Raw genomic sequence first — 26,604 nt, 5'->3', positions numbered from 1 at the left:
GTATTTATAGAAACTGAATTCCCCAAATTGGTTTTTCCTTAATCTTGGATAGCAATTATATGATCAAGCTTAGTCATTGCAAATATTGCAAGGATTTTTTAAAAAAAAATCATTATTTTTGAGCAAACTCAATTTTAAAAAGTGTAGATCAAAATAGTTTTACATGTCTCCATTAAGAACTTTAACATTTTTTCATTATTTTTAAAGATGAGAAACTATAAAAATTTGTCTAGACTATCAGAATTAATGTTATCTCCACGTGTTTATTTGTTTAAGGGGGAAAAAAAGAGAAGTTATTTGATTCTACTCATATTCTTTTTGCAATGACTAATTTTCAGTGATTCAGAACTTCCCATTGCTTCCCATCTGACCTTTTGGAAGTTTCAACTACTTATATCCTAAAACTGTTATAATTTTAAAATTCATTATCCTCCAGATTACACTTAAATTCCTCAGTCTGAACATTTTTCTGAAACAGACTAACATAAATGAATAACTAGCAATAAATAATTTTGTTATTATTATATAGTAAATGATTAGTGATCTAACAAACCATCAGTAATATAGAGTTACTTGGAAACAAACATTAATTGCCTCATCAATGGTCTTGAAGATTCAACATGAGATGTAGGACAAGTCCTAAATCATACTGTTTCATGAATCATTAATAAAGAAAATATAAAATCCAGTCCTATTTGAAAAGTAGACATCAGTGGCTTGTTACAACATGATATTCAAGCCAAGGTTGTGGGTTCCACGCCTGCTTAGATAAGATTTTACTTTGGTCCTGAGGAAGTACAATGGAATAGGAAAAATATCAGACTCAAAGATTCCCTCTTTGATTCACTGTATGATCATGGACAAGTAATTTTTTACTATCCCTACTACTAGGAAAATAATTTTTGAAATAAATGTTTAAATGACCTGGAGTAATATTCACATACAACTGATACACCCGTTATTTCAAAGTCTGTGGGATTTTCTTAGCAAAAATGCTGGAATAATTTGCCTTTTCCGGTGTGTGCTCATTTTACAGATGAGGAAACTGAGACAAACAGAGATTAAAATGGATTTGCTTAGTGTCACACAAGTAATAAGTATCTGAGGCTGGATTGAACTTGGATTTTCCCAACTCCAGGTCCAATGCTCTAATGCACCACACAGCTGACCCCAATCCATTATTGGCATATGTAAATTCTTAACTTATAAATGTGACTAAACACTCATTTTCATGGTCCAAGAATAAGACATGATCTTTTTAAAAATGATTCATTTTAATTAAGCAAGTACCAGTTCTTCTGTTTCTGAAAAAAATTCAGAAAAGGTATTAAAAGTTCATTCCTAATACCCAGATTTCAGATCCTCTTCTTAAAAGTGATAAGTTCAACAAAATCACTTTGATCCATGTTTTTTGAGATGATCTTTCAGCTGGGGAATGGTGGCTTGCTGATCCTTGCATATATGACAGCGCAGTGGTAGCTTCAAAAGTTCAGGTGTTCCTTCTGGAACAGTCACTTTCCCATCTTTCTGTATCATTTTTATTATATCTGGGGAGAGGGGCAGAGGGAAGAGAGAAAAATGTAGACTACTTTTAATAGGAGGTACAGATAACTGACCAAAGGAACTTCTAAACATAGAATCATATTTTGGAATCCATTCAATAGATACTAGATTTCACATGAGAAAAAAATAAATCTGGCTTGGCTCTACAGTTGCATGTTTTTTACTGCAAGAAATGAAATTTAATTAAGATATATTACTGAACTATAAAATACCCTACCCAGAATAAAGATAAGATAAATAATTTTGATTACATAAAATAGCTTCTGAACAAAATTAATGCATGTAGGATAAGAAGGGAAACAGCCATATGAGAAATTATCTGCCATATCTATCTATCTATCTATCTATCTATCTATATATCTAAAAAGCCATTCCCCAATGGCTTTCCACAGTGTTCAAAAGATATGAACAATTTCAAAAGAAGAATTGCAAACTATTAGGAATATGAAAAAATGCTTTAAAAACAAAATGATAAAAGACAATAAAATAACCCTTTAGTTTTACCTAATACCCTATTATCAACTGGCAAAGATGACAAAAGTCAGGAATAGTCAATGTCAGAGGAGACATGAAAAGAGGCATCCCATGTCATTGTTGATGGAGCTGTAAAATCATCACAACTATTTTGGAAGGCAATTTGGAATTACAAAAATTAATTCCCTTTAATCCAGGAAGTTGTCTACTATATCCAAGGAGGTCATTTCAGGACAAAGTCTTCATAGACACCAAAATATTTATAGCAGCACTTTTTTGTAGTAACAAAGAATTACTAACAAAGTAGATACCCACTGACTAAGAAACAGCTAAACTATGATACAAAAATGAAATGGGATATTATTGAGCTGTAAAAAGCAATAAATATAATAAGTAGAAGCACAGAAAGTCTTAGATGAACTGATACAAAGTGAAGTAAGCAGAGCTAAATGACTACAACAATATGAAGGGTAAGAACCACCCAAAACAATGAAAATTACATGTTGCAAAGTTATAAAGACAAATTGGCCCTGAAAAAGAAATATGAGAAAAAAAATTCCTGTCCTATTACTTTATATAGATCTGAAAGATCTATGCATGCAGATCACCATATATGTTTTTAGACTTTGATTTATTGATTGGGTTTACTAATTAGTAGTTAACCACAGTGTTTGTTATATGATATGGCTCTCAGAGGGAGGAGGGAGAAAGATATTGAAAAATTTATTGATGCAAAAAACAAAAATATCAATTTTTAAAACTTTTTAAAAATGTCCTATGACTATACCTAATTCTAACCTTTTCGACATAAAGCTTGTAGTAAGGGAAGCAAGGGATAAGACAGTCGCACCAAATCAGCAAGCATTTGTTAAGTGCTTACTATCTACCAAGCATTATGTTACCAATTTCTGGAGAGGCAAAGTAGGGTAAAGCAAAAAATTGCCCCTAATTTCAATGAGCTCATAATCAAATGGGAGAGATACCCTATAAATGACTATGCACAAAAGTTCTATGATAAATGTAGTTAATATCAGTGGAAAAATTTTTTTATAGAAGATTTTAGTCTAGATGTGAAGGAAGAAGGAAAGGAGAGAGAGTATCCTAGTATGAGAACTAATCAATGCATTAAACACCTTGAGTAGGGAGTGTTTGTGCAAAAAGGCCTATGTCCTTGGATCATAAAACAACATGTAAGAAGACTGGAAAGACAGCAGAAGGCAAGTCTGAAGAGTTATAAAAGCCAAAGGATTTCATATATGATAGTAGAAGTAATAAGGAGCCAGTGGATTGAAAAGAGGGTGACATGGCCCAACCTGGAAATTAGGAGGATCACTTTGATGGCTAAGTGGAAAACAGATTGGAATGGGAAGAGAGCTGTGACAGAGACTCTACATGCAGGCTCCTGTTACTAGTTTAGGCGGAAGGCCAAGAGAGCCTGCACTACTGTTAGCAGTGCACAGGAGACAGGGGCAGATACCAGAGATATACAAAGATAGAATCTAAAGGATTTAAAAACAGAATAGCTACAGGGGAGAAACTCTGTGGAGTCAGGGAAAATCCCTAGATTGTGAGCCTGGAGGAATGGGCACTGTGGATAGGACTAAGCAGGAATCAGGAAAACTTGAAATCAAATCCATCTCAGATAGATATTTATCAGATGTGTGATCCTGAGTATGACACTTAAAACCTGCCTCAGTTTCCTCAATTGTAAAATGAGAATAATAATAACATCCATTTCTCAGGGTCATTGTGAGGATCAAAAAAGAAAATATTTCTGAAGTGTCTAGCATAGTATTTGGCACACAGTAAGTACTTAATAAACGCTTGCTTGTTCTTTTCCCTTCCCTTGGGAAGAATGTGGGGCTTTCAAGAATAATAGGGAAGTTAGGAAGAGGGGAGGATTTAATGGGAAGGGTAATGATTTCATTTCAGACATATTGAATTTAAATTGTCAAGAAGAAATTCACTATAAAATGAAGACCCAGGAAAATTGTGGGTGTGAGCTGGATAAAGGTCAACAAAGGAGACTTAGGAGTGATCAGAGAAGTACAAGGAGGAAGAGGTATCCTAAGAACCTAGGAAGAAGAGATTGACTAGCAGCGTCAAAAGCTGCAAATAGATCAGGAAGTAGAAGACTGAGAAAAGGTCATTACATTTGGCAATTAAAACATATTAGTAACTTTGAAGGAAGTAGTTTCAGTGGAATGATCAAGTTGGAAGCCAGACTGTACAGACAGAGTTAAGGAGAGGGGAGAGAAGGAGAGTGAAGGCCTCAATTGAAGGCAGCCCTCTCACTGAGTTTAGGCACACAAAAACAGATAAGAAAGGAAACATGGGACAACAGTTATTGATGATGGAAATATTAAGTGAGGGTTTTTTAAGAGTAAGGGATACAGCATGTTTACAGGCAGAACAAAGTGGCAGACTGAATAGGAGTGAAAGTGTGGGGATGATGAGGGGGAAATCTGCTACAAAAACTAAAACGAATGACTTGTGCATATGGATGAGGAGAAGGGGCATGTCTCCACTTGGGAGAAGGCATCTGAGTCATATGAGATGATGATGGAAGAAGGCTGAGCTTTTGGCAAATGGTTTCAAGAGCAGAAATGTAACTATAATTTCTTCCAATTCACTGAAGTAAGGCTTTTTAAATTCCCAAAAGGAGGAAAATAACATATCAAAGACTCTTCCTTCAGACTGGAAGAATTAGAAAAAGAAGAAAGACTGAAAAGGGATTTAGTTTCCCTGAAATGACTCTGCTTTACCCCTTATGTAACCAATAATCTTTCTTACTCTAACCATAAATGTTATCTCCCTTCTGGTACACTATTATAACTATAGCCAACTCTTGATTAGATATAAAATATCTAAGAAAAGCAAAACAACAGTAAATCCACAGACACATTTATATGCAACCACAGATCAAGTTAATCTCAGAAACTTGTACTTATAAGTTCTTCTTCCTGCTTGCAATAGTATTTCCAATAGGATCTAGCTAACAATGTGATGGAGAAGACTATTGAAAGACTACAGAAAAATCTAAGTGGATATCAGTTACATCTTTTCCAAACAAAAATTTAATGAAAGAGGTCTACCACCTACCAGCATATGGTTCACTTCTTTCTAACATTCAATAGAAAACATTCAAGAACAACCTAAATTTCCTGACAGTCCTTAAAGGTAGTGAGAAAAGAAGTTTATTCAGGGAAAACAGAATATTATACTTTGTAGAAGGAGAGCTATATTATGACTTAATTTAAGGATACAATAAAATGGAAAAATCAAACAAAAAAATTTTTTTAAAATTGTTTACCTTGTGACTCAAGGAAGTAGTCTGTATTGAAAGAATTCCAGTGTTTCTTATTCTTAAGGCAAGGAGAATCAAAATCTTGACTGATAACATGAAGATGCACATGGCTAGATGGGGAGTGGGGGGAAGAGTACAAAAAAAAAGTTATTTTAAATGCATTTTTAAATGTTTAAAATGATAACAGCAATAGGTAACACACAGTTCTTTAACATTTAGAAAACTACATATTTATCTCATTTAATTCTCACAATAATCCTGTGAAATGGGTGCTATTATTATCCACATTTTATAAAGAAACTAAGGCTAATAAAATTGAAGGGATGTGTCTAACATCATATAGCTAATGTCTGAGGCAAGATTTGAATTTATTTTTTTTTTTTTTAATTTTTATTTATTTATTTATTTTAAAATTTATTTAATAATAACTTTATATTGACAGAATCCATGCCAGGGTAATTTTTTTACATTATCCCTTGCACTCGTTTCTGTTCCGATTTTTCCCCTCCCTCCCTCCACCCCGCCTCCCCTAGATGGCATGCAGTCCTATATATGTTAGATAAGATTTGAATTTCAAATCTCCCTCATTCCAAGTCCAATCCTCTATCTACCATACCACCTAGCTTCCTCAGTATTTTCCAATATTTAAATAGTTTCTTTAAAATTAATGTGAATATTATTGTGCTATAAAAATTACGAATATGAAGAATCAGGGAAACTTAGGAAGACTTTTATATAACCGATGTTGAAAGAATATAAGAAATACGCAGGACCAGAATATTTACACTGTAACCACAATAATATAAAGGAAACTTGAAAGAATTCAAAACTCTGATCAGTATAATGACCATAATTTCAGAATAATGAGATCAGTCAACAAGCATCTACTAAACATGTACTAATTGACAGGTATTGTGGTAAGTTGTGGGGGGGGGGAAGTGAGGGGAAGGAGGGGGGACATAAAGAATAGCAAATATGGTCACTGACCTCAAGGAGCATTCTAATGGAAAGGACAGTGTGTAAACAGCTAGATATAAACAAGATACATATTTGATAATCAGAAAGTAATCTTAGAGGAAAAGCTCCTCTGGGCACCTGGGGGAACCGAGAAAGAGATCTACAGGATCTCTTTTACAAGGGATTAAAAACTTAAAGGAAGTTAGAGAAGAAATTGAAGAATAAGAAATTGAAGAATTGAATGAATAAGAGGCAGAGGTATGAGAGAAAAGTGCTCCAAAAGTGGAGGATAATTAATGTATTTTGGGTTAAGCTGGAAATGGGAAAGGTTTTAGAGAGATTCAGTTCTCCTTCAAATACTCAGTTCTCCTACAAATACTCCAACAAAGTTTCAAAAATGAACCAGAAGAAACTATAATAAAAAAAAAATGACAAAGAAATGGCATGGATTCCCCTGGTCCAAAACTGGCCAAGAAGACTGGCCAAGAACTCCTAGAAGAGTTGTGAAGAAAGGAGAGAAAACTAGTACAGTAAATGAAGGAAGGGTGATGACCTGTCAAAGTATGACAAAGGATGACTCCAGCATGGGGCACAGCTTCATTATTCCTGAGCCATATTTGACAACACATTTTTCTGCCATCCTCACCTGTTCCCATCTTTGCACTAAGTAACTATCCAAGTAACATGCTTAAGTAGGTTTTATTGAGTTTTCTGTAGATTCCTTCATCCTCTGCAACAGATGTTGATACATAAAAACCCAAGTATTTTCATTCAAACACTTATGAAAAGCACTATAACATGAGAGGACCACTTGTAGATCCTCAATAAAACCAACTCTGTCAAATCCTTCATTTGCCCCTCTGAGAATATAGGGGTTGCCCTTCCAACTTCCAGTTCTGCCTTTGGTGAGAGTATCCAGACTGACACAATGTACTCAACCACCATGCTGCTCCCTTGAGTCTGGAGACTGCCTCCCTCTCAGTCTCCTCTCTTCTCACTCGGCTGGAGGACAGAAGCTCCTAAAGCTTCCTTTATAGAGAGCAGAAACTGTGCTTGCGGCTCACTCTGTTTTGCATTTGCAGTTCTAATTACATTCAACTTCACGGAATAAGGTGTTCCTATGTTATGTTAAGAAGAAACCCCTCCCTGGGGTCTCTTCCCAACTTTCCAATCCCTTTTGTGTGTTGTCGTCCCACTATTAGACTGTAAGCTCCTTGAGGGTAGGGTCTGTCTTTTTCTCATTGGTATCCCTAGTATTTAGCAAGATGCCTGACACATACTGGGTGCTTAATAAATGTTTATTGAATTGAATTCAATTTCTCTGGAGGATGTTTACTCACTGGTCAAGGATCTTACACTGAGGATACCAATAACTGAGTTAAAATTTAGAAATAATCTACAGAGTGAAATTCTTCACACTCTATTCCTCCTCTGCTGTAACTCTACTCCCTTTCAGTGCAAAATCAGAAAAGCCTGCACTGAGAGGTCCATTCTGCATACTTCTATTTTATAGTTTGCCATGGTCAAATAATTCATCACCAAATGGTCAGAATATCAGTGATGCAGTTTCTCTGCACTTAGCAAGGCTAATCCTCAAAAGGCTGACACTAAATATGCCTGAGTTGTAGCCAGGAATCAGAAACATCATGATGGTACAGCAGTCAGTAGAAATACAGGGCACTTAACACTACAAGAAAGTCTTACCTCATGCTAGGGAGAGCGTGGTAACCCAGACGAAACTGTAAGTGCTTAGAGTCTACACACTCTTCAATCATCTTCTCTCCTATGGCATGCATATGTTTGAGAAGCTCTTCATGCTGTTGGTTTAGGTTATTCAAAGTAGAAAGGGAGATCCAAGGTAACACAAGCCAATGGTATCGTGCTTTGGGATATTTGTCATGAATCACAACTACCTGGTCATCTTTGTAAACCTAGTAAAGAGAAAATTACAAAAACAGAGCACAAACACACAAATAAGATTTCTTAATTACACTGTAGATCCTACCTGGAGCCAACTGACATAGTACTTTTCCTTCTTAGCCTCTCACATACTATTCCAATCCCCTCCAACACTTGGGGTGGAGGTAAGATCACTAAAAAATAGCTTGCCAAGGAAAGAGACTCTTTATTTGAACACACATATATAAAAGGCCAGTCAAAAAGTTTTTCACTACAGGAATGCAATTTAAAATGAATCTATCTTTTCCATTCATATTATTGTATTCAATATGTATATAATATAAATGGAAAGAATACAAAATGAAACCACTTTCTGTGATAATAACGATCAAGATGGGCCCTGAGGAAGAGTTGCAAAGAAAACATATTAGTTTTGAATAATTGTTTTCCCTCCTTAAAAAAAAAAAAAAATCATTACAAGGGACAGGTTTCTAGGCAGAAGAGGAATATAGTCAGAAATGAACATGATATAAAACAAAAAGGCATTAATAAAAATAGGACAAAGTTTTCAAAATAAAAATGAATCTGCAAGTCCTTTTTTTGTTATTTACACAGAAAACAGCCAATGTAAAGAATTTCATTAATAGTAAAAATGCAAGGACTGACTCTTTAAAAATGCTTCATGACACATTATTATACAATTTTCTTAACAGAATTCTTAAGGTATGTGATGTGGATACACACATAATACACATGCAAAATTCTCCAAAGGACATAGCTTTTCTTCCAAGAAATTCTGCTGGCCTGGAAAATTCATTTTGTCTCAACTCTATCCCATTGCTAGTACAGATATGGTTTCTGGGAAGTAGTTATTTATGAAAAGAATTACAAATATTTCAAATATAGTGCTTCATCTTACCTGCATTTTGGGGTCATGCATAGAAATCTTCAAACCCTGAGTCCAATGTCCCAAGGATGCCTACAGTACAGAAAAGGAGAGTGTTCACAGAATACCACAATAACATGGGATTAACAAAGACCTTTCCTCACTACACAAGTTTTTTATTTGCAATTCTCTAGCAAATACTGGATTTCTAATCTCTTTTCCCATCATTTTCCAGTAACAATTCTTCTGTCACAAAACTTCTAATTTATATTCACAAAAAGTTAAAAGCTAGCAACCATGTATACTCTTTTCTTTTCATTAAATTCTCACACTTTAACAACAATAAGAGATTTTGTATGTCTCATACAAAATCCTGGTTTATGGACAGCATTGAGATTATATTAATGGCACAGCACTCCTTTCTATTAACAATTTAATTACGTTTTTCAAAAAATGTACTTGAGAAGATTTATTTGGGTATATGGGAGTATCTGAACATTTTGATGGGCATCAAAACAAAATTTATTAATTCACTTTAAATCTTAATAGCACATAATATTAACTTAAAAAGGCAGAGTTTTTTAAATACCTGAAAGTCTCTGTCAAATGTAAACTTCAACTATGCCATTATCCTGTTTTGAAAAATTTCAAAAGAAAGAAAACCATCCTCCAATAAACTATTCAAAAATCAATGATAATTAGATAAATACAAATTTAAAAATTCTGCGGGATCACCTCACATCTATCAAATGGCTAAAGATAGTTAAAGATATAAAAATCCCATGGTGAAAGGACAGTAGAAAAGGCAAACTAGACCTGCTAATTCATTATTGCTCAACTGTGACATGAACCAACTTCTCTAAAAAACAATTTGGAATTATGAAAGAAAAGTTTCTAAATCATTATCTGACCCAGGCGATGCCATTACTAGATTTATATCCCAGAGTGTTAACTGACTACAAGAAAAGAACTATGTGTTGAAAAATATTCATGACAATACATTTTTAATAGCAAATGTCTGTAAACAAAGTACATGATCCACTAATGCACATGTGGTAAAGTTGTGAATAGGTACAAGTATGCTGAAAATCAACTTGGAATCATACTAAGAAGTGACTATAATTAGGTATCATGGGTATGGACATAGTGTATAATGTCAGTTTTTTTTTTTTTATTCTTTATTTAAGAAGTGGCTCTTTGTGAGAGAAAATGGAGTGATACATGGAGAAATATAAGTTATGTAAAAACAAATGATCAATAAATATACATTTAAAGAAAAAATTTTTAAAACGGTGAGCTCATGAAACAAGCTTCTTCACAGACAACACTGATGCTTCTAAAATAGGAAAGGAAACAACTGAATTAAAAAATCTTTGTATCAAATCTCTCTATAAGGGTTTGGTATCTAATATACAAATAATATATTAATTTAAGAGTTAACAGCTATTTCCCAATAGATAAATGGTCAAAAAATATGAATAAGTAATTCTTAAAAGAACTGCAAAGTATTCTACCATATAGAAGAATGCTCAGTCTCTAATAATAAGAAAAGTACAAATCAAAACAATCCTGAGGTTTCACCTCACACCCTGCAAATGGGCAAAAATCACCAAAAAAATGACAATAATCAACACTGGAGGGTTGTGGAAAGATAGGCAAGTTAATACATGAAGGTGGAGTTGGGAAATGAATGCATGAAATGAAAATGAAAACCATTTTGAAAAGCAATTTGGAATTATGCAACTAAAGTGATTCCATATTCTTTGAACAATGAAACCAACAAATAAGGAAAAAGTTCCCATAAACTCCAAAATATTTATAGCAGCATTTTTTGTGAGAGCCAAAAATCAGAAACAAAGTGTTTGTCCATTAATTGGAAAGTGGTTAGACAAACTGTAGTAAATTAATGTAATAGAGTATTACTGTGGTGTAAGAAATGTGTGTGATGATAATTGAGAAATACAGAAAGATCAACATAATTTGATACAGGGCGAAATAAAAAGAGCCAAGAAAACAATTGCAGTAACTACAACAATGTAAATGTGGAAAGAACAACTATACACCAAAAAGTCAAAAATAAATATAATAAAATTATAATGATTAACTGGGACTCAAATGATATGAAAAGACATTACCAACCCATACTTTTGTGGAGAGGGAAAGTTCACAGGTATTAGGCACTGCACATGTTTTTAGATTTTCTCACTGTATTGATCAGCTGTGCTGGCTCCCCCCTCTACCCCCCTTCTAAAAAATAGTATCTGTTATGGAGAAGGGAAGAATATGTGGAATAGCATGGTAATGTAAGAAACAGAAAACATCAATAAAAGATTTTTTTAATCACCATCTGGGGGATGGCTAAGGAAATTGTAATTTATGAACATAATGGAACACTGTATTATAAGAAACAACGAAGAATAATTTAGAAAACCATGGGAAGATTTGCATGAAGTACGCAAAGTGAAGAAAGCAGAGCTAAAAGAACATTAGATACAATGACAACAACATAAATGAACACAATGCTAAACAACAAAAATAAGTCAAATATAATGGATAATAGGACTGAAGTTAAAGTATACATACTTTCTGATAACAAATGGGAAGCTTAGAAAGTGGAAAAGGGATGTACTGTCATAAAAAACACTATCAGGTGGTTTTCCTTCATTCTTTTAGGAGGATATATATTTTGTGGGGGATTTGTGTTTTGCTGGGATGTGTTTTTGTCAAAACAAAATGTGTCAACAGAATCAAAAATAAAATAAAATCCCCACCTCCATGTTTAATCTTCAAAGGAAAAAAATTACTTATTTTAACAATTAGAGATAAAAACCAAAAGATTTTCTAGCCACAAGCGAGTAGCATTCTTGTCATCACTACCTAATTACTTTCTTCCATTTACCTTTTTGCTGGAAGTACTGTCACCTTTTTTGAGAGCTGCAGTAAATTTGGTGTTGCGTGGTTTATGAGCAGAAGTGCCCCGTGAATCCTCCAAGGGCTCTCTTTCCACCATCTTTTTTGCTTTATTATCCTCATCCTTTTCATTCTGGTTATCACAAGGCCTCTTTCTTATTCTTTCTCTTCCTAGGACAGGTTTCTCAGTTTCTTTTATGAATTGTACAGCGTAAGGGTAAAGTTCATTCACGATGTGGAGAATCTGTCCTGGCTTTAGTGTTGCTTCCTGGTCTTTCCCAATAATTACTGAGTCAACACTGGTTGGATTGACTCCTATCTATGAAAGAAAGAACACTGAAAGTTTCCTAAGAGATACAAATACACCTGTGTTGCATATACCAGTATTTTCTGACAATAGAAAAAAAAATTTCTGAACTTAAACAATGCATTTTTCCCCCAAGAAAATTAAAGCTACAGAACTACTACCAAGATTTCATATCAAAAGAGAATAAGCAACAGGAAGGATACAAAGTAAAAGAAAGGCTTGTTGATTTTAAATTTATTAGTTTAAATCCAAGAGGGCCTCTATTTAAAATCAACCACATCCTGAAGTTATTTCAATTAATCCTTAGAACTGTAGTCTTCCCAGGACAACTCACTTCTTTTTCAGTAAAAGAAAAAAAAAATCCATGTACCATGTGCTTCTATAACTCAACATGGAACCTGATCCAATCAATAAGGAATACCAAAAAATAAGAATGATTGTGGGAATAAGAAAGGACTCCGGTATTTAGAAGCAAGAAAGGAGGAGAAACAATCTAGCAAAGTAGATTGAGAGCTGGCCTTGGTCTCAGAAAGTGCTGAGGTCAAGTTCCACTTCTTACAAGCATCTGCTGTGTGATGCTGGTCACTTGGCCTCTTGACCAGATACCCAGGAATCTCTAAGACTAGAAATTGAAGAGCAGGTGCCAATCTGTATTAGTAGAAATTTCTTACCAGGAGCTCCCAATTCTGATGAGGTCAAAGATAAGGTAAAAAAAAAAAAACTAGCAGGGTGAAAGGGTGGTAGAAAGGGTACAGGAAGAGAATAACTTAATTAAAGTGAGAAATAACTAGTAGATGGGACAATAGTAGTTGAAACAACTTCCTAGAATAAGAGTGACAATATGCATTTATATAGTGCTCTGCATTTACAGACGTATTTGCCATTTTTCTAACTCAGAGAATTTATCAGAAGCAACATGATAACTTGATTTCAGGGAACTGTCTTTAATTCTCATGTTCCCAGTCTATTCAAACAGCTTTTGAGCATGAAAAAGTGGGGGAGGGGGGGGGAGGTTGATTTGTAGAAGAGGTAGGAAGATGATAAGTAAAGGATGGAGTTCTTTTCAGGATTACACAACATTTAAGAAATAAGTATTGTGTTTCCCAGGCACTAGGAAACTAGCTCCCAACACTGCCTTCCTAGCCAAATAAACTGCTTGGTTTGGACAGAAGGAGAGGCGTTTTAAATGTTCTGGGGCTGTGTCCAATGACTGGGAGAATGTCCAACTCAGGGTTCAGATTAAGGTAAAAGAAGTGTTTTCTTTGCCAAATAGCTTGAGCAAATCTGATGCAGTGCAGCAATGTGGAAAGGATTTTTTGGGGCATATGTATATGTGCTCTCCTCAGTTAATAGAAGTCCCTAATTAGAAGAATAGCTTCCAGAAGTTCACTTTTAAGATAGTTATTTAAAATTCAAAACATTTTTGCATCAAAAAAGAAATTTTTAAATGTAGCTGGACTAAAACTACTATAGAAAATTAGGACTTGGTGAAAATTTTTTCTATATTCTATCTTTATTGGTTGGGATACCAGAGTTATTCTGGTGATAAACCCTTCTTCGTCTCTGTACTGTTATTACTAATATTCTTCAAGGCTCAGTTTAGCCATCTTTTTCTTTCCCCTTAGCTAATCCAAGAGATACTTTGAGAGCCTAGGTTTTTAAATAGAAATTTACTGGCAACTAAGGAAAATAATATAAAATAAAATAAACCAAAGAAGTACAGAATAGAACTGGTACATTTTATTTACCTTTTCCATTTGCAAGTCTCAGCCAAACCAATAAGCAATTTGATTAGCTCACCTCCTCATCTTATTCAGTGCCAGCTAACATCCTCTTCCATATCACCAATAAAGGGTTCACCCTCCCAACACCTTTCCATCTTACACTCTATTCTATACATATATGCAATTACCACATGCATGAAAGGAAAGCATTCCTTCACAGCAGAGAATTCCTTCTTTAGTTTGATTTACTGTTAGGACTGACACTCCTCTTTGGGGGGAAAAAAGCTTCAGTGGTTTCTCATTACGCTTTGGGATAAATATAACTTCCTTTGTTCGACATTTAAAGCCCTTCACAATCTGAATCCAGCCTTTATCTTTCTAGCTTATTATACATAACTCTCATCTTTCATACACAGATAGGTTCCAACCAAAGTGACCAATTTGCAGATCACTACACATCACCTCAGGACAGGCTATCTGTTTTTCTATTCCTCTGGCCTAGAATGTTTTCTCTATTCACCTGCACCTCTTGGAATTTTGAACTTTCCTTTAAACTCAGGCCAAAGGCCACCACCTTCAAAAGGCCTTTCTTAATCCACTTATTCCCCCATCACTGTGTAATTATCTTATATACAGTCTGTACTTTCTTACTGGTGAACATAATGCATCAATATATGAACATATATATTGGTTTACCTGTCATCTGGGGGAAAGAGTGGGGAGGAGGGGAAAAATTAGAACAAAGGGTTTTGCAATTGTTAATGCTGAAAAATTACCCATGCATATATCTTGTAAATAAAAAGCTACAATAAATACATATATATATATATATGAACATGTAAAAATGTAAGGACCTTAAGGGCAGGGCCTGTTTCAGTTTATATATCTGAATCTTTAGAACATAATCTGGTGCCTGGCAAAGTATTTAATACATGCTTATCTCATGGTAAAGTACACTAAGAGAACAGAATGAACAAAGTGGAACCATATTTAATTCAACAAACATTTAAGAAGTGAAAGGTATTAGAGCAGTGGAAACTGCAAATCCCAACCCAAATAGGCCCACTCCATGGGTCTATTCTCAGGGACCTTAAATTCTACAATTATATAAATATAGGCAACTCCAAAGGGCAACAAAACTTTAATCAAAAGCACAGGACAATGATGGTACTAATGAAACTCATCTTTCTTATAACGAAATGAAAAAAACTAACTCAATTCTATGGTTGAAGATACTATTTGTTTACTCTTTTATAATGTTTTCTTTTGTTTGTTAACTGTTTTGAAAGGTTGTATATTGTAAAAGATTCATTATTGAGGACCCTAGGGTTTTATATAATTTACCAAAACAAAACTGGTTAATAAAACAATAAATTTATAAGAATTTAACAAAAAAAAATACTAAATAAACTTAAGTAAACCAATAAGCACATACCTGCTTTACTCTGACATAACCCTTATTACATTCAGCTTTCAACTGTACTGAAAGAGATTAAAAGAAAAAAAATTAATACTCTAAGAATACAATTTGCTCCTATAATTCTTGGAGGAAAGAAAAATCTTAGTGTGAAATATGAATCAATGTAGTCCCACAAGGTTTCACCAAATCACTTCTCAAATGGGAAACCTGCATAATCACCATTTTCTTAAGGCCCCCATAAATCTTCTGAAGTCTTTTTAATGTTGGCACAAATAGCCACTTCAGAACTTATAACATTCACTGAATGATCCCAGAGACATAGGCCCAAAACTTATGTAGCAGTTTTTCAAAGTAACAAATGGCTGCTCAAAGTTGCACATTAAGTATAAAAGAAAAACAATGCTCTGGTGATTTCACCATGTTACTTAGTATTATATTCTAATAGGTGAAGCCTAAGAACCTATATCCCAAAGCCCAAGGAACAGCACCAATCCTCAAACCACTGATGCTGCTTCCAATACAGCTTTTGTGATCATTGTTCACGGAAGTCACCTATGTGGAGATGCAGCCTGGCAACTGTTGTTACAGGGATTACCCCCTCAGCAGCTACAGCTACTGAGAATTGGGAAAAGAAAGTCTCTGGCATTGTCAAACTTTCAACATCAGAAACAGATATCAGTTTTATCAACAGCAATGACACTAATTAAAACAACTACCATACTATCCTATAGAAGCCTACAGAGGCTTTCCTATCTATCTTAAAGCTAAACCTTCATATAAATGTTGACTCCTCCTAATAGAATATAAGCGTCAAGGGTAGGAACTGTCTTACTTTTCTATTAATATCCCCAACACTTTATTCAGGCTTTGCACACAGCAAATGATTAACAAATGCTTTTCCAATTTTGGGAACTAGTAAAGTTTGCACACTTGGCCAAGATAATCCCACCAGACAGTATTCTTTTAATTCCTTTAAAAAAAAAAAAAAAAACACGTACAAACCAAGACAGCAGCAGCATGCCAGCTGATTTACTGAGGGAAGATGACCAACAACAAAGTTAAGATCTTTAAGGAAGAAATAGTGTCCAGGGGGTCTCTATGAGATTGTCAAATGATTCCTCCCTTCCTCCCTCTGCAGGGAGGACATGGAGTGAAGAGGTGCTCATTTAGGACCTAATTTATTACTTGCACACAATCTCCAAGAAATCCACCTTAATGATAAGTCTCAAAACTGCCCAATGGCTCGTTTGATTAGATGTTTAAGTTGTTCATAAGATCCTGCATTTAGAGAGGGAAACTACTTTTGAGCTCAGCTAGCCCTCCCTCACCTACAGGGGTTATGTTGAGAGTGCTGTGCTTGAAGATCCAGAAGATCTGAGTTTTCACTAGCTCCTCAAACTAGCTATGTGCCAGCTCCTCTGGCAAGTCATTAAAGGTTCTTGGCCTTAGTTTTCTCATCTGTAAAATGAGGGTTATTATGAGGTTCAAATAAATTAATATACATAAATGCTTTGCAAGCCCTAAAGTGCTTTACAAAAGCTAAGCTTTATTTTTCTTGCAGAGGAAGAAGCCCAGGCCCAGAGACATTAAGAGTGAGTTGCTCAAAGTTGCACAGGCAGATAGTGACATAGCTGAGATTCAAACATTGTCTTCTGACTCTAGGCCCTCCTCCTAGTGCATCTCAACACAATTTGTACCCGCTTAAAACAAAAGGTTTAATTCTAGTTTTTAAGCAAACTAGTATAATGGCAACGACAATAGCTCTCTTTTGTAGGTCACCAACTCATCAGAGGATGTCCTGAGAATCTGTCCAACTTTTACTATTGTTTCATTACAAGTTTTAACAATCAGGATGAGTGGTCACTGTTTTCTATCAGCACACACCAGTTATTAGCTGGTTAGCACTGCCCTGAAGTCATGGGGCCTTCTCATCACTGTTTCTAGTTTCTCTCCCAGGAGGACTGGTCCAAACCTTTCCTTAGGCTCCCTACTCCAAATAGCCTTTTACTTGCTTGAGAACACTAGAGTTATTGGGAGGGACCTTCCTCAACTTTCTCTTTCTGGTTTCCTAAACTTCTGAGCATCATCCTCCAATCCCTCTCTTCCTTCTGCTCAGTACTACTAAGAAAGAGGCATTGCTGCTCCTCCCACTGAAACTCATGCCCTCAAGCCCCTTCCCCTCCTGCTTCCCTTAGGACCTCGTTCTAATAATGATCCCCAGCACTCTGCAAATCAGAAAGGGCTGGAAGTTGGGTAAATTAGGTGCAAGAAGGCCCAGGGAGCAGACTATGGCTATTGAGAACTTTGAGAAAACGGTTTGGGAATAGGTAGCTGATAGAGAGCTGAGTGCTAACAGCATGCCCAACTAACAGTATTGGGGAACCAGTGGCAGAGAGGTAGATGGGAGGTAGATTTGTTTAATGAGCTTTCCTGATAGAACTCTCAAAAACATCTGCTCTCGATACAATGTGGAACTCGACCCATCTCTCAATGTGCTGCTGCTGCCTTGCTGCAAGATGCAGGGCTTACAGTGACTGGTACACTAGATACAGATATGTCTGAAACCTTGTTCACCAGTCACCCCCTTTCCATACAGTGCCTGGCCTAGGGTAAATGCTTAATAAATGTCTCTTGACTAACAGATACATGTAATAGTCCTGTACTCCTGTAATAGTCTCCTAACATGTCTTTCCCCTCTAGCTTACATTTATTAATCCATCTACAAACTGCTAGATTGACCTGCCATTGGCATATCCGGTCATGTTCCTCTGAAGATAAAGTTTGGAGCTCTCTGGATGGTTTTCAAAGAATTCTACAATTTGGATCTTCTAATAAGATGAAATGTAAGAGAAATAACATAGGGGATCCCCATCCTTTGGTTCAAAAATCACAAGTACAAGACAGGGAGGCCTAGCACAACACTGTATGTGGGAAAGATCAGAGGCTTTTGCTCGCCTCCCTTCTGCTCTGGGTTGGTTCAGCTCCCCTTCGGAGGTAACCCGATGCTGCTCAGTTCTCAGAGGCTTGTCACACTGACGCCAAACTTTGAAAGACTTAAAAATTTTGATCAGCACAATGATCAACAACCATGACTCCAGAGAACTCATGACCAAACACACTATCTTTTTCCTGTCAGAAAGGTGATAGAATCAAGGTACAGAGTAAGCCATAAAGAAGACATTTCTGAACATAGCCAAGGCAGGAATTTGTTTTGCTTGATGATCAAGATTTATTATAATGATTTTGTTTTACTTTCTTTTTCAATGGAAGGAATGAGGATGAAAGGAAAAAAATAACATTTATTAAATGAAATTTTAAAATAACTTTTTAAAGACTATTATTTTCATGGGACAATTTAAGTCAGATGATGAACTTAGAAGATAGATAGCAAAGGATACAATCTCAAAAGCTAGGCTCCCCACCCACCTTGGGCCATTATTAACTCAACCTGCCATGCTCATTTACAGCCTGGTCACCTTAGAGCTCATCTTTGTCATCACAATGGAAATCTGAAACCTATATTTCTGTTTTGAAGGGAAGTGGCAACTGAAGTTAGTCCCATAATCATGGGATAAAGGAAAAGTGTCACATCACTACGCTGATGGAACTGGGAATAAATCGTAACCAGGCACTTGTGAAAAAGCTCAACAACTGGGTTCTCTTTTAGGAGCCAGCACAGAATTTTCCAACACTCAACTCTTCTTAACCTGATACTTCTCAACCTGACCCTGCAGCCATCAGGTGACATAAAAATCTCTTTAGACTCGCTGTAGCCACTACTTACCTTGTTGTCGTGAACATTTCTTATCAGTTATCTTGGTCTCTGGACCACGTCCTATCACCACTGTTTCTAAATGTGGCAGTCTGATACGTTGGTGGCAGCTATCCTGCTTCACTAACCAGCATTCTTGCGTCATTGGTCCAAGATGACAAACTGAAAAATAGCAAAAGAAATGGAAATCCAATTGCACTAATATGACATACTCATAAGAGGCTAAGGCAAGACTGTTATTAACTATATACCTCCTCTCCAAGCAACAAATAATACTTAATATTTATTTGGGTTACCAATACCAACCTTCCACAAGATATATACCTGGTAAAATCCATTCTCACAAATGTCCAAAGAATGGCTAAAAATCAATTGTCTTTTTAAAAATCAGATTCTATAAATATAGAATAAAATACAAAATGAGTATGTTATATTGCAGCCACTATACAAGATTTGTATTTTCTATGTAGACACAATAGAGAAATTAAGTGGTATAAGTAGACATGAATTGGTAAGGGTAAAACCCATCAATTCCATGTGAGAGATATGGCATATGTCAAGACCCAGAATTATCAAGGCCCAGAAAAAAGGAAACCCATTCATGACAATCGACATCCCTATGTCAGCCAAAACTATACTTGGAAAAGCCACCAAAGATTTTCTAATTATCAACTTCCCAGCCTGTTTTTTTTTTTTTTTTTGACATCTCTACCATATTTCACACTATAAACTTTTTTTGAAAAACTTTCTTTACTTGACCTACATAATATCATCATTCCTTGCTATCCTTCTACAGCAGTTTTATTCACTAGCACCATTTCCTGTCCTCTCCTATTACCCCAAAATGCTATATTTTCTTGACTTGGTGATAGAATCAAGTATCCTGATTTTAACTATCACTTCTATAGATGGATAACTACCAACCCTACATCTCCAGCCCCAAGTTGTCTTCTGAGCATCAACATTTTCAAAAAACTCCTGGATATTGTCTTAAGGTCCCAAAATGAATATATTATATTCTCTCAAAACTTCTTCCTTTCTTCCTGATTTCTCTTAATAATACCCCAAATCATCTCAATCATAGATATTCAAAATAGTATAGTCTTTGACTTCTCCTCTTCTTCATTTTCCCTACTCCCCTTCATTAGCATTTGGAAAACTGAATTAAAAGCAGAACATTTCCTGTCTTCCATCTCCCTCAGTTACCCCCTTTGTATTCTCTAAACACATTAGTTAGTTCCTTTTCAAGTATAAGGATCCTTTTTTAATGTCAAAAAATTTCAAGGAATACATATGCATGACAGCAATTTTACTATCAATATCTGTTATCACAGTGCCTAGTACATCCTAGGCACTTAATAAATGCTTCCTTCTTCCCCCAATCTGCCAAATTTTCAACAATTCTATGGGTCCTAATTCTCTTTCACTTCATTGGGCCATATGACCATGTCACTATTCATCCCTCTCTCCTTCTGTATTCATACCATTCTCTTAACTCTACTCTCCATTTCCCCTCTTCTCCTCCTCCTTCTTTTGTTCCTCAATGCAGTTCTGCCACTTAATACCTATATGACCCTGACTAAATCTTAAATTCTCTCTGGGTTTCAATTTTCTTAAATGAAGTAGCTGATTCAAATGATCGCTGAGCTCTTGAGTTTTATATTTTTGATGCTCCCATTTCCTATACATGGACATTTAATCAGGTCCTCAACTTTCCACTTTTATTAATTCTCAACTCTTCAACTGGCAATTTTGAAAATAATCTTCAAAACTCCAAAAAGGTGATAGGCATGGAATTTGAACTGAGACTTTAAAAACTATAAATGAGGTAAGTAATTTGTCCATTATGTTGAGCCCAGATCTTTTTCTGAGTTCCCATATTCCTATTTTCCTAATATTTCTGTTTAATGCCTAACCATTACCTTAAACTCATTTTATAATTATCTGTTTTCCCTTCAGTATAGTTCCTATTCCAACTTGTATATATCTGTTAAAATATCACCACATTCTTCCAGTCACCTGAGCTTGAAAACTTCAAAGATTTTTTGTTTCTCCCTCAACTATTTTCCAAGTTTTATGGATTCTTCTTTTGAAAATTATTTGGCTTTCTTTTTTTCTCTACTTCAAATGCTACCACGCTAGTCAACAGACTGTTTAATTTTCCTGCTTCAGTATTTCCTCAAATCTCTCCTGCATACTGCCATTAATTTTATCTATTCACTGTTCCACAGGCTTGCCCACTGTCAAAAGGAAGCAAAGAATATGTGCCTGACTTATCTGTGGCATGAGGCCCCACAGGGCTATAGGCAAAACTGCAAAATTCATCCTTGAAACACTCCTACTTTTTTGTTCCTTTTTTCATCTTTTAACTCCTGCCTTTATATAGCCTATCCTCAAGAAACTCTAATTCCCATTCTATCTTTTGGTTTTCCAATGGCCTGGAGCCTGCAAAATGAATGGCAAAATATTACCATCTTCTCAGACTGTCTAGCTTTTCCTGTCCTTTTTTTTTTTTTTTTGCTGAGGCAATTGGGGCTAAGTGACTTGCCCAGGGTCACACAGCTAGGACGTGTTAAGTGTCAGAGACCAGATTTGAATTCAGGTCCTCCTAACTTCTTTTTTTTTAAATATTTTATTTTATTTTATAATAACTTTATAAATTTTTAAATAACAGAATCCATGCCAGGGTAATTTTTTTTTTTTTTTTTACACCATTATCCCTTGCACTCGCTTCTAGGTCCTCCTAACTTCAGGGATGGTGCTCTATCCACTGCTATCCACTACTCTACCACCTAGCTCATAGTATATGAGAGGATGAGTTTTAAAGAGAGGGAAGAGATAATTTTGGAGTTTGGGGGATTTGGGTAGATCATAAAAGATAAATTAGGGGGCAGTTAGGTGGCAAGTATACTATTTGTCTCAAGTAGGTAGTCAATTCATAATTTATCAAATTAAGTTTAAACCCATTTTAACATTCAAAATAATATGGACTCACCAACCTCAGTTCCCATAAAGTGCTAAATTTAGTATCAAAAGACCTGGATTCTAATTCAAACTCTTCACTTTACTTCCTGTGAAAGTAACCCTGGGCAAATGATTCAACTGCTATCGAAATTAGTTTAATCCCATGTAAATAAAATCAAGGAGTTTAGTATGATCTCTTAAGGTTCCTGAAACAGCTATTCAAATCTTCAGCATTTATGTCTCACCAGTTCTGTGAGGTTTTCCCTGATAAATTTTACTTTTAATCATATTGTCACATTGTTTTCTAAAATTGTTTCTTGAATATAATACTTGCTTCGGCAAACAGTGTCAGCTCCTTAGGGGTAGAGAATTAGTTACTTAACATTCACAAACATTTCTTAATTATTGCCTATTGTTTAGTGCTATCATAATTCCTTTTATATCCCCCCCAAACCCTCCTTAACTATTGACATTTTTAAAATCCCCAACATGTTGTGAGTTCCCTATCATTTGAACTGTTCAAATAGCAAACACTGCCAAAAGCTAAATAACCACCAAGTTCCTTTTCTATTTAAGATCTTCAAGATCTCCCCTTTGTTAGAATAAAATACTAAATCCTTAGGCTGACAAACTAGTTCCTTTGTAGTTTTCTCAGGTTATATTCTTTGAAATACACTATTTAGGTTGTGTAGATATTCAATCATCTATCCCCCTCCCTTTTTTCCTCTACAATTCACCACTCCCTCTATTTAGGATGATGGAAATCCTCTCCTCTAGCTGCTGAAATTTCCTTCCTTCAAGCCACTTCACTGTTCTGTACAGTAGGTACTTCATAGCTATCTGCTAATTGAGTTCTCCTTTGTACTTCTCCTCCCCAATTATTACATAACTACTTATTTCACTGAACTCTTTGTATTTGTCCTATTAGGCAGTACTCAAGAGTAAGCACTGTGACTTTCCCCCCCACTTGGGTAGCCATAGAACAGTTCACAATAAATGTTCGCAGATTTAATCTAAAAGTCTAAAAATACTGGTTGATTGATTATACACAGCTGAAGCAACAATGTTCTTTCTATTCCAGCAAAAACCGGGAGATAAGGAAAATGGTTTAGTGTTCCCCAGATGGATTTGTTTTAACAGGAGCTCGAGAAATAAGAAGGCCTTTTTGAAGATGGGTGTCTCTGGCTCTCCAGCAGCACAACCTGGTCTATCTTCGCTTCGCGGCCCTAATTCCTAAGGAAATTAACGCTCTCTCCCCCTCTTCCCCCCTCCCCCAACGTGGGTGACCACCGTGAGACAAGGCCTCCTCAGATCCAGACACAGCCATAAAAGGCCACAACGAGGCAGGCAGCTCACCTCTCGGATGTTAAGAGAAACTGTCCCCAGGTAAACGGGAAAGGCTTCCCCCGGCAGGCACTTCGGGTCTAATTCCGGAACCCCCTTTTCTAGCCCCCCCACCTCCACGCACTAAAATGACGTCTCAAGGAAACTGCCACAGCAGATTGGCCAGGAATTGCGATCCCGCCCCTTCTCCTTTGTTGCGCTCTCGGCCAATCCTCGAAGCGGCTGGAGGATAACTGAGGGGGAGGGGAGAATTCGCCGTTTTTGTCTCGAGGCCCCTCCCGGGGAGCTGCCCCAGGTTACCCGGGTCTTTATTCCGGTGCCTTAACCTTCTTGTCCACCTTTCTCCTTCCCGCCGATTTAGGACTTTGGAAAAGGTCCTAAAAATCCCCCCCCACCGCGTGAATAACTAGGGCATTGTGGATGAATATTTATTCTCAGTAATGCCTCAGTACCTAGCAAGCTAGCAAGGGAAAGTTGGACCTTCACTGCCGGCCTTGGTCACGCCTTGAAAAATACTAAGGCGGAGGAGCCTTATTGGGGCTTTGTCCCAGTGGGCAGAGGCTTCAGGCTTTCTTAATTACTCCTTTACGTGAACACCACTATTCAGCCTTAGAAACAGAAATGTGATAAGTGGAAAAGTGATCAGGTTCTGTACTTAGGAGGCCCTGAATATGAATCCCAATTATTATAACGGCATGGCTCTGGACAAGCCATATCTCATGGTCCTCAGTTTCCTTCTCTGCTAAACGAGAAGACTGCATTAGTCAGGTGTCACAGTGGTCTGGAGGGGTGGACCTAAAGTGAGGAAGAAGTTAATTCAAATCCAGCCTGAGACACTTAGGAACTTGAAATCGATTTCTCGTTTCCAGTTTCCTCCCTGGTAAATTCAGTGACTCCCTAAGACCCCTTCTAACTTGAAATCAATGATCCTAATAGGTACCATCACCCAGCCTCCCCTTTTACAGAGGTACCTTGTGACCTTGGATAAATCACTTAATTTTTCAGCCTGTTTCCCCATCTGTAAAACGGGGACAATAACAGGTACCTCACAGGGTTATTATGATAAAAAAAGATAATATTTCTAAAGCACTATATAAATTCTATTTATCATCTTCATAGCCCTTCCAGCTTTAATCTTTTGGAAGATGGCAAAGAGGCATTGGGGAAATTTCAATCCATCCCTAATGTGCCCCCAAATACAACTTTCTAGAATTGTATATGTGTGCCTATACAATTTTTGAGGTTACTGTAAAGCTGCTGTTTTAACGGAGGGAGAAGTGAAGGTCAGAACCCTCAATTTGCTGTAAATCCCTTTTAAGTATTATATATAAATATATTAACTATTATTATATTTAAAATGCAGGTCTTCCTACTCCTTCCTTAAAAGGGGAGGCAGGGTGTCAATGCCATTAGGATCATTGATTTCAAGCCAGAAAGGGTCTTAGAGAGGTCATTGAGTCATTGACCCTTCATATTACTGATGTCAGGAAATTGAAGCAAGAAGACTTTAAATGACTGGCTTGGGATCCCAGTGCTAGAAACCTCTTAGGAGGGATTTGCCCCCAGGTCTTCATCTTAATAGCTTTATTTTATCAGCAGTTTCTTACAATTCTACCTTTAATTCCTTATCCCTTTGTTCTATTTACATTTATATCTAACAAACAATGAACATTAAGTTACTCTCATCATATTGAACTATCTTCTCACTCTCCTACCTAATTTCCTGCCACTGTCATTAACTTCCCCATCACAATCTAGGATTCCAGTCCAGCTGAGCTTTTTACTTTATTTTACCCAGAACAAAAGTTACCTTCCTATTTCCTAGACATCTTCTGTATCCCACTCCAGCAGCTCTTTATATGTGTCTCTCCATTCCCCAATCAGAGCATAGTTTTCTTGAAAACAGGTCCTGTGTTGTTTGTATATGTATCTCCAGGACTTAAGATGGGGCCTTGTACATAAAAAGTATTTAATAAATCCTCTTTATCAATCAGTCATCTATCTTTCTTCTCTGTTCCTATTTCTGTGCTAGTGAATGCAGTTGGACAATTTCCTTGAACACCCTGCCTTATAGCTGAATCCACTATATAAATTTATGCTGTCTGATCTCAACTTGGTCCTTGACTGCTACAGGCCAACATTTTTATTCCCTGCTGATTGATTTACTATCATCCCAGGATGTGGAAAAGTAACCACAGCAACCAAGCAGCCTTTTACCTAGGGTTTACAAGACATTTAAAAATTGGAGTTAGTTGAAAATTCTGAAAGGGGGAAGTGAAAAATCCATTTCAGGGAAGCTTTGGGTCTCATAGAGAAAAGAAAGCAGTACAACCGTGGTACAATACTAGGGAAGGTATTGCCTTTAAGAATATTCAGGCAGAAAAATAGCATAAATGAATAAGCACCATTGCCCAAAAAAGGATCCAAGAGGAGCTCAAAATATGGGGACAGTTTCAAACAAAACTAGAAAAAGCAGCAGGTTGCAGAGGGCTGGTAACCCACTCATACACTGAGTCCCTCTCATCTTCTTTTCATCCTCCTCTAGAGCAGACTATGATCCTAGTCACTATTGGAAGTATCACTACCTGTTTTCCCTTTTTACAGGGAGGAAAGAGATAAAGGGGGATGGGAGGAGACCATTTTCTGTTCTCTATCATCTGCTATAAAAGGACTGGCATTCAAAGTGAACTGTTCCTTAAATCATTACTGTCTTTTTGTTGTTTATAAATTTATTGTCCTTTTTATATTTTTCTCTATTTATGACTATTGATATACACATGTATACACACACACACACACACACACATATGTATTTTTTAAATGGCAGTCATTATATCATCATTGACTAGTGTAATTTAATGGAGAGTTTGGGAAGGCTTTTTTTTGCCCTTAAAGAGACATCAGACTTTTTCTCTTTAGGTGAAGCTGAGGTGGGAGAAAGGGGAACCCTGAATTCCCACAGAAGAGAAAAAAGCATATAAATTATTATAATCTCCTAGACTTAACCAGTCAGCCATTCAGAGAAACCATTGGGGCTATGTATTATTATCACAACTGTGGGACCGCCACTGTTATTG

At 36.3% G+C, this 26,604-nt stretch overlaps 2 protein-coding genes across 4 annotated transcripts in view; one reads left to right on the top strand and one right to left on the bottom strand.

Annotated features, from left to right (window-relative positions):
- Window positions 1–1,255: 1,255 nt before the first annotated feature.
- On the bottom strand, window positions 1,256–23,654 carry APTX (aprataxin). The gene is made up of 8 exons (XM_051995521.1): window positions 23,540–23,654; window positions 19,232–19,381; window positions 15,463–15,509; window positions 11,986–12,315; window positions 9,120–9,179; window positions 8,006–8,232; window positions 5,351–5,454; window positions 1,256–1,547 (listed from the first exon to the last, which is right to left on the bottom strand). The coding sequence occupies exons 2-8, from the start codon at window positions 19,362–19,364 to the stop codon at window positions 1,393–1,395; spliced, it is 1,056 nt and encodes a 351-aa protein (XP_051851481.1). The 5' UTR covers window positions 19,365–19,381; window positions 23,540–23,654; the 3' UTR covers window positions 1,256–1,392.
- The window catches only part of LOC127560697 (dnaJ homolog subfamily A member 1), a 25,771-nt gene continuing 18,185 nt past the window's right edge, over window positions 19,019–26,604 (top strand). For 2 of the 3 annotated variants that reach the window (XM_051995500.1, XM_051995491.1), the window contains exons 1-2: window positions 19,019–19,188; window positions 23,265–23,569. The gene's annotated coding sequence lies outside the window, so the exon portion shown is untranslated. The remainder of the gene's footprint in view (window positions 19,189–23,264; window positions 23,570–26,604) is intronic. The other variant, XM_051995510.1, reaches the window with a different exon arrangement.

The sequence above is a fragment of the Antechinus flavipes genome, chromosome 1 (genome assembly GCF_016432865.1).
Source record: "Antechinus flavipes isolate AdamAnt ecotype Samford, QLD, Australia chromosome 1, AdamAnt_v2, whole genome shotgun sequence".
Classification (NCBI taxonomy): Eukaryota; Metazoa; Chordata; class Mammalia; order Dasyuromorphia; family Dasyuridae; genus Antechinus; species Antechinus flavipes.
Note: the sequence above shows the minus strand (reverse complement) of the source record. Positions and strands in the feature narration are given on the sequence as shown.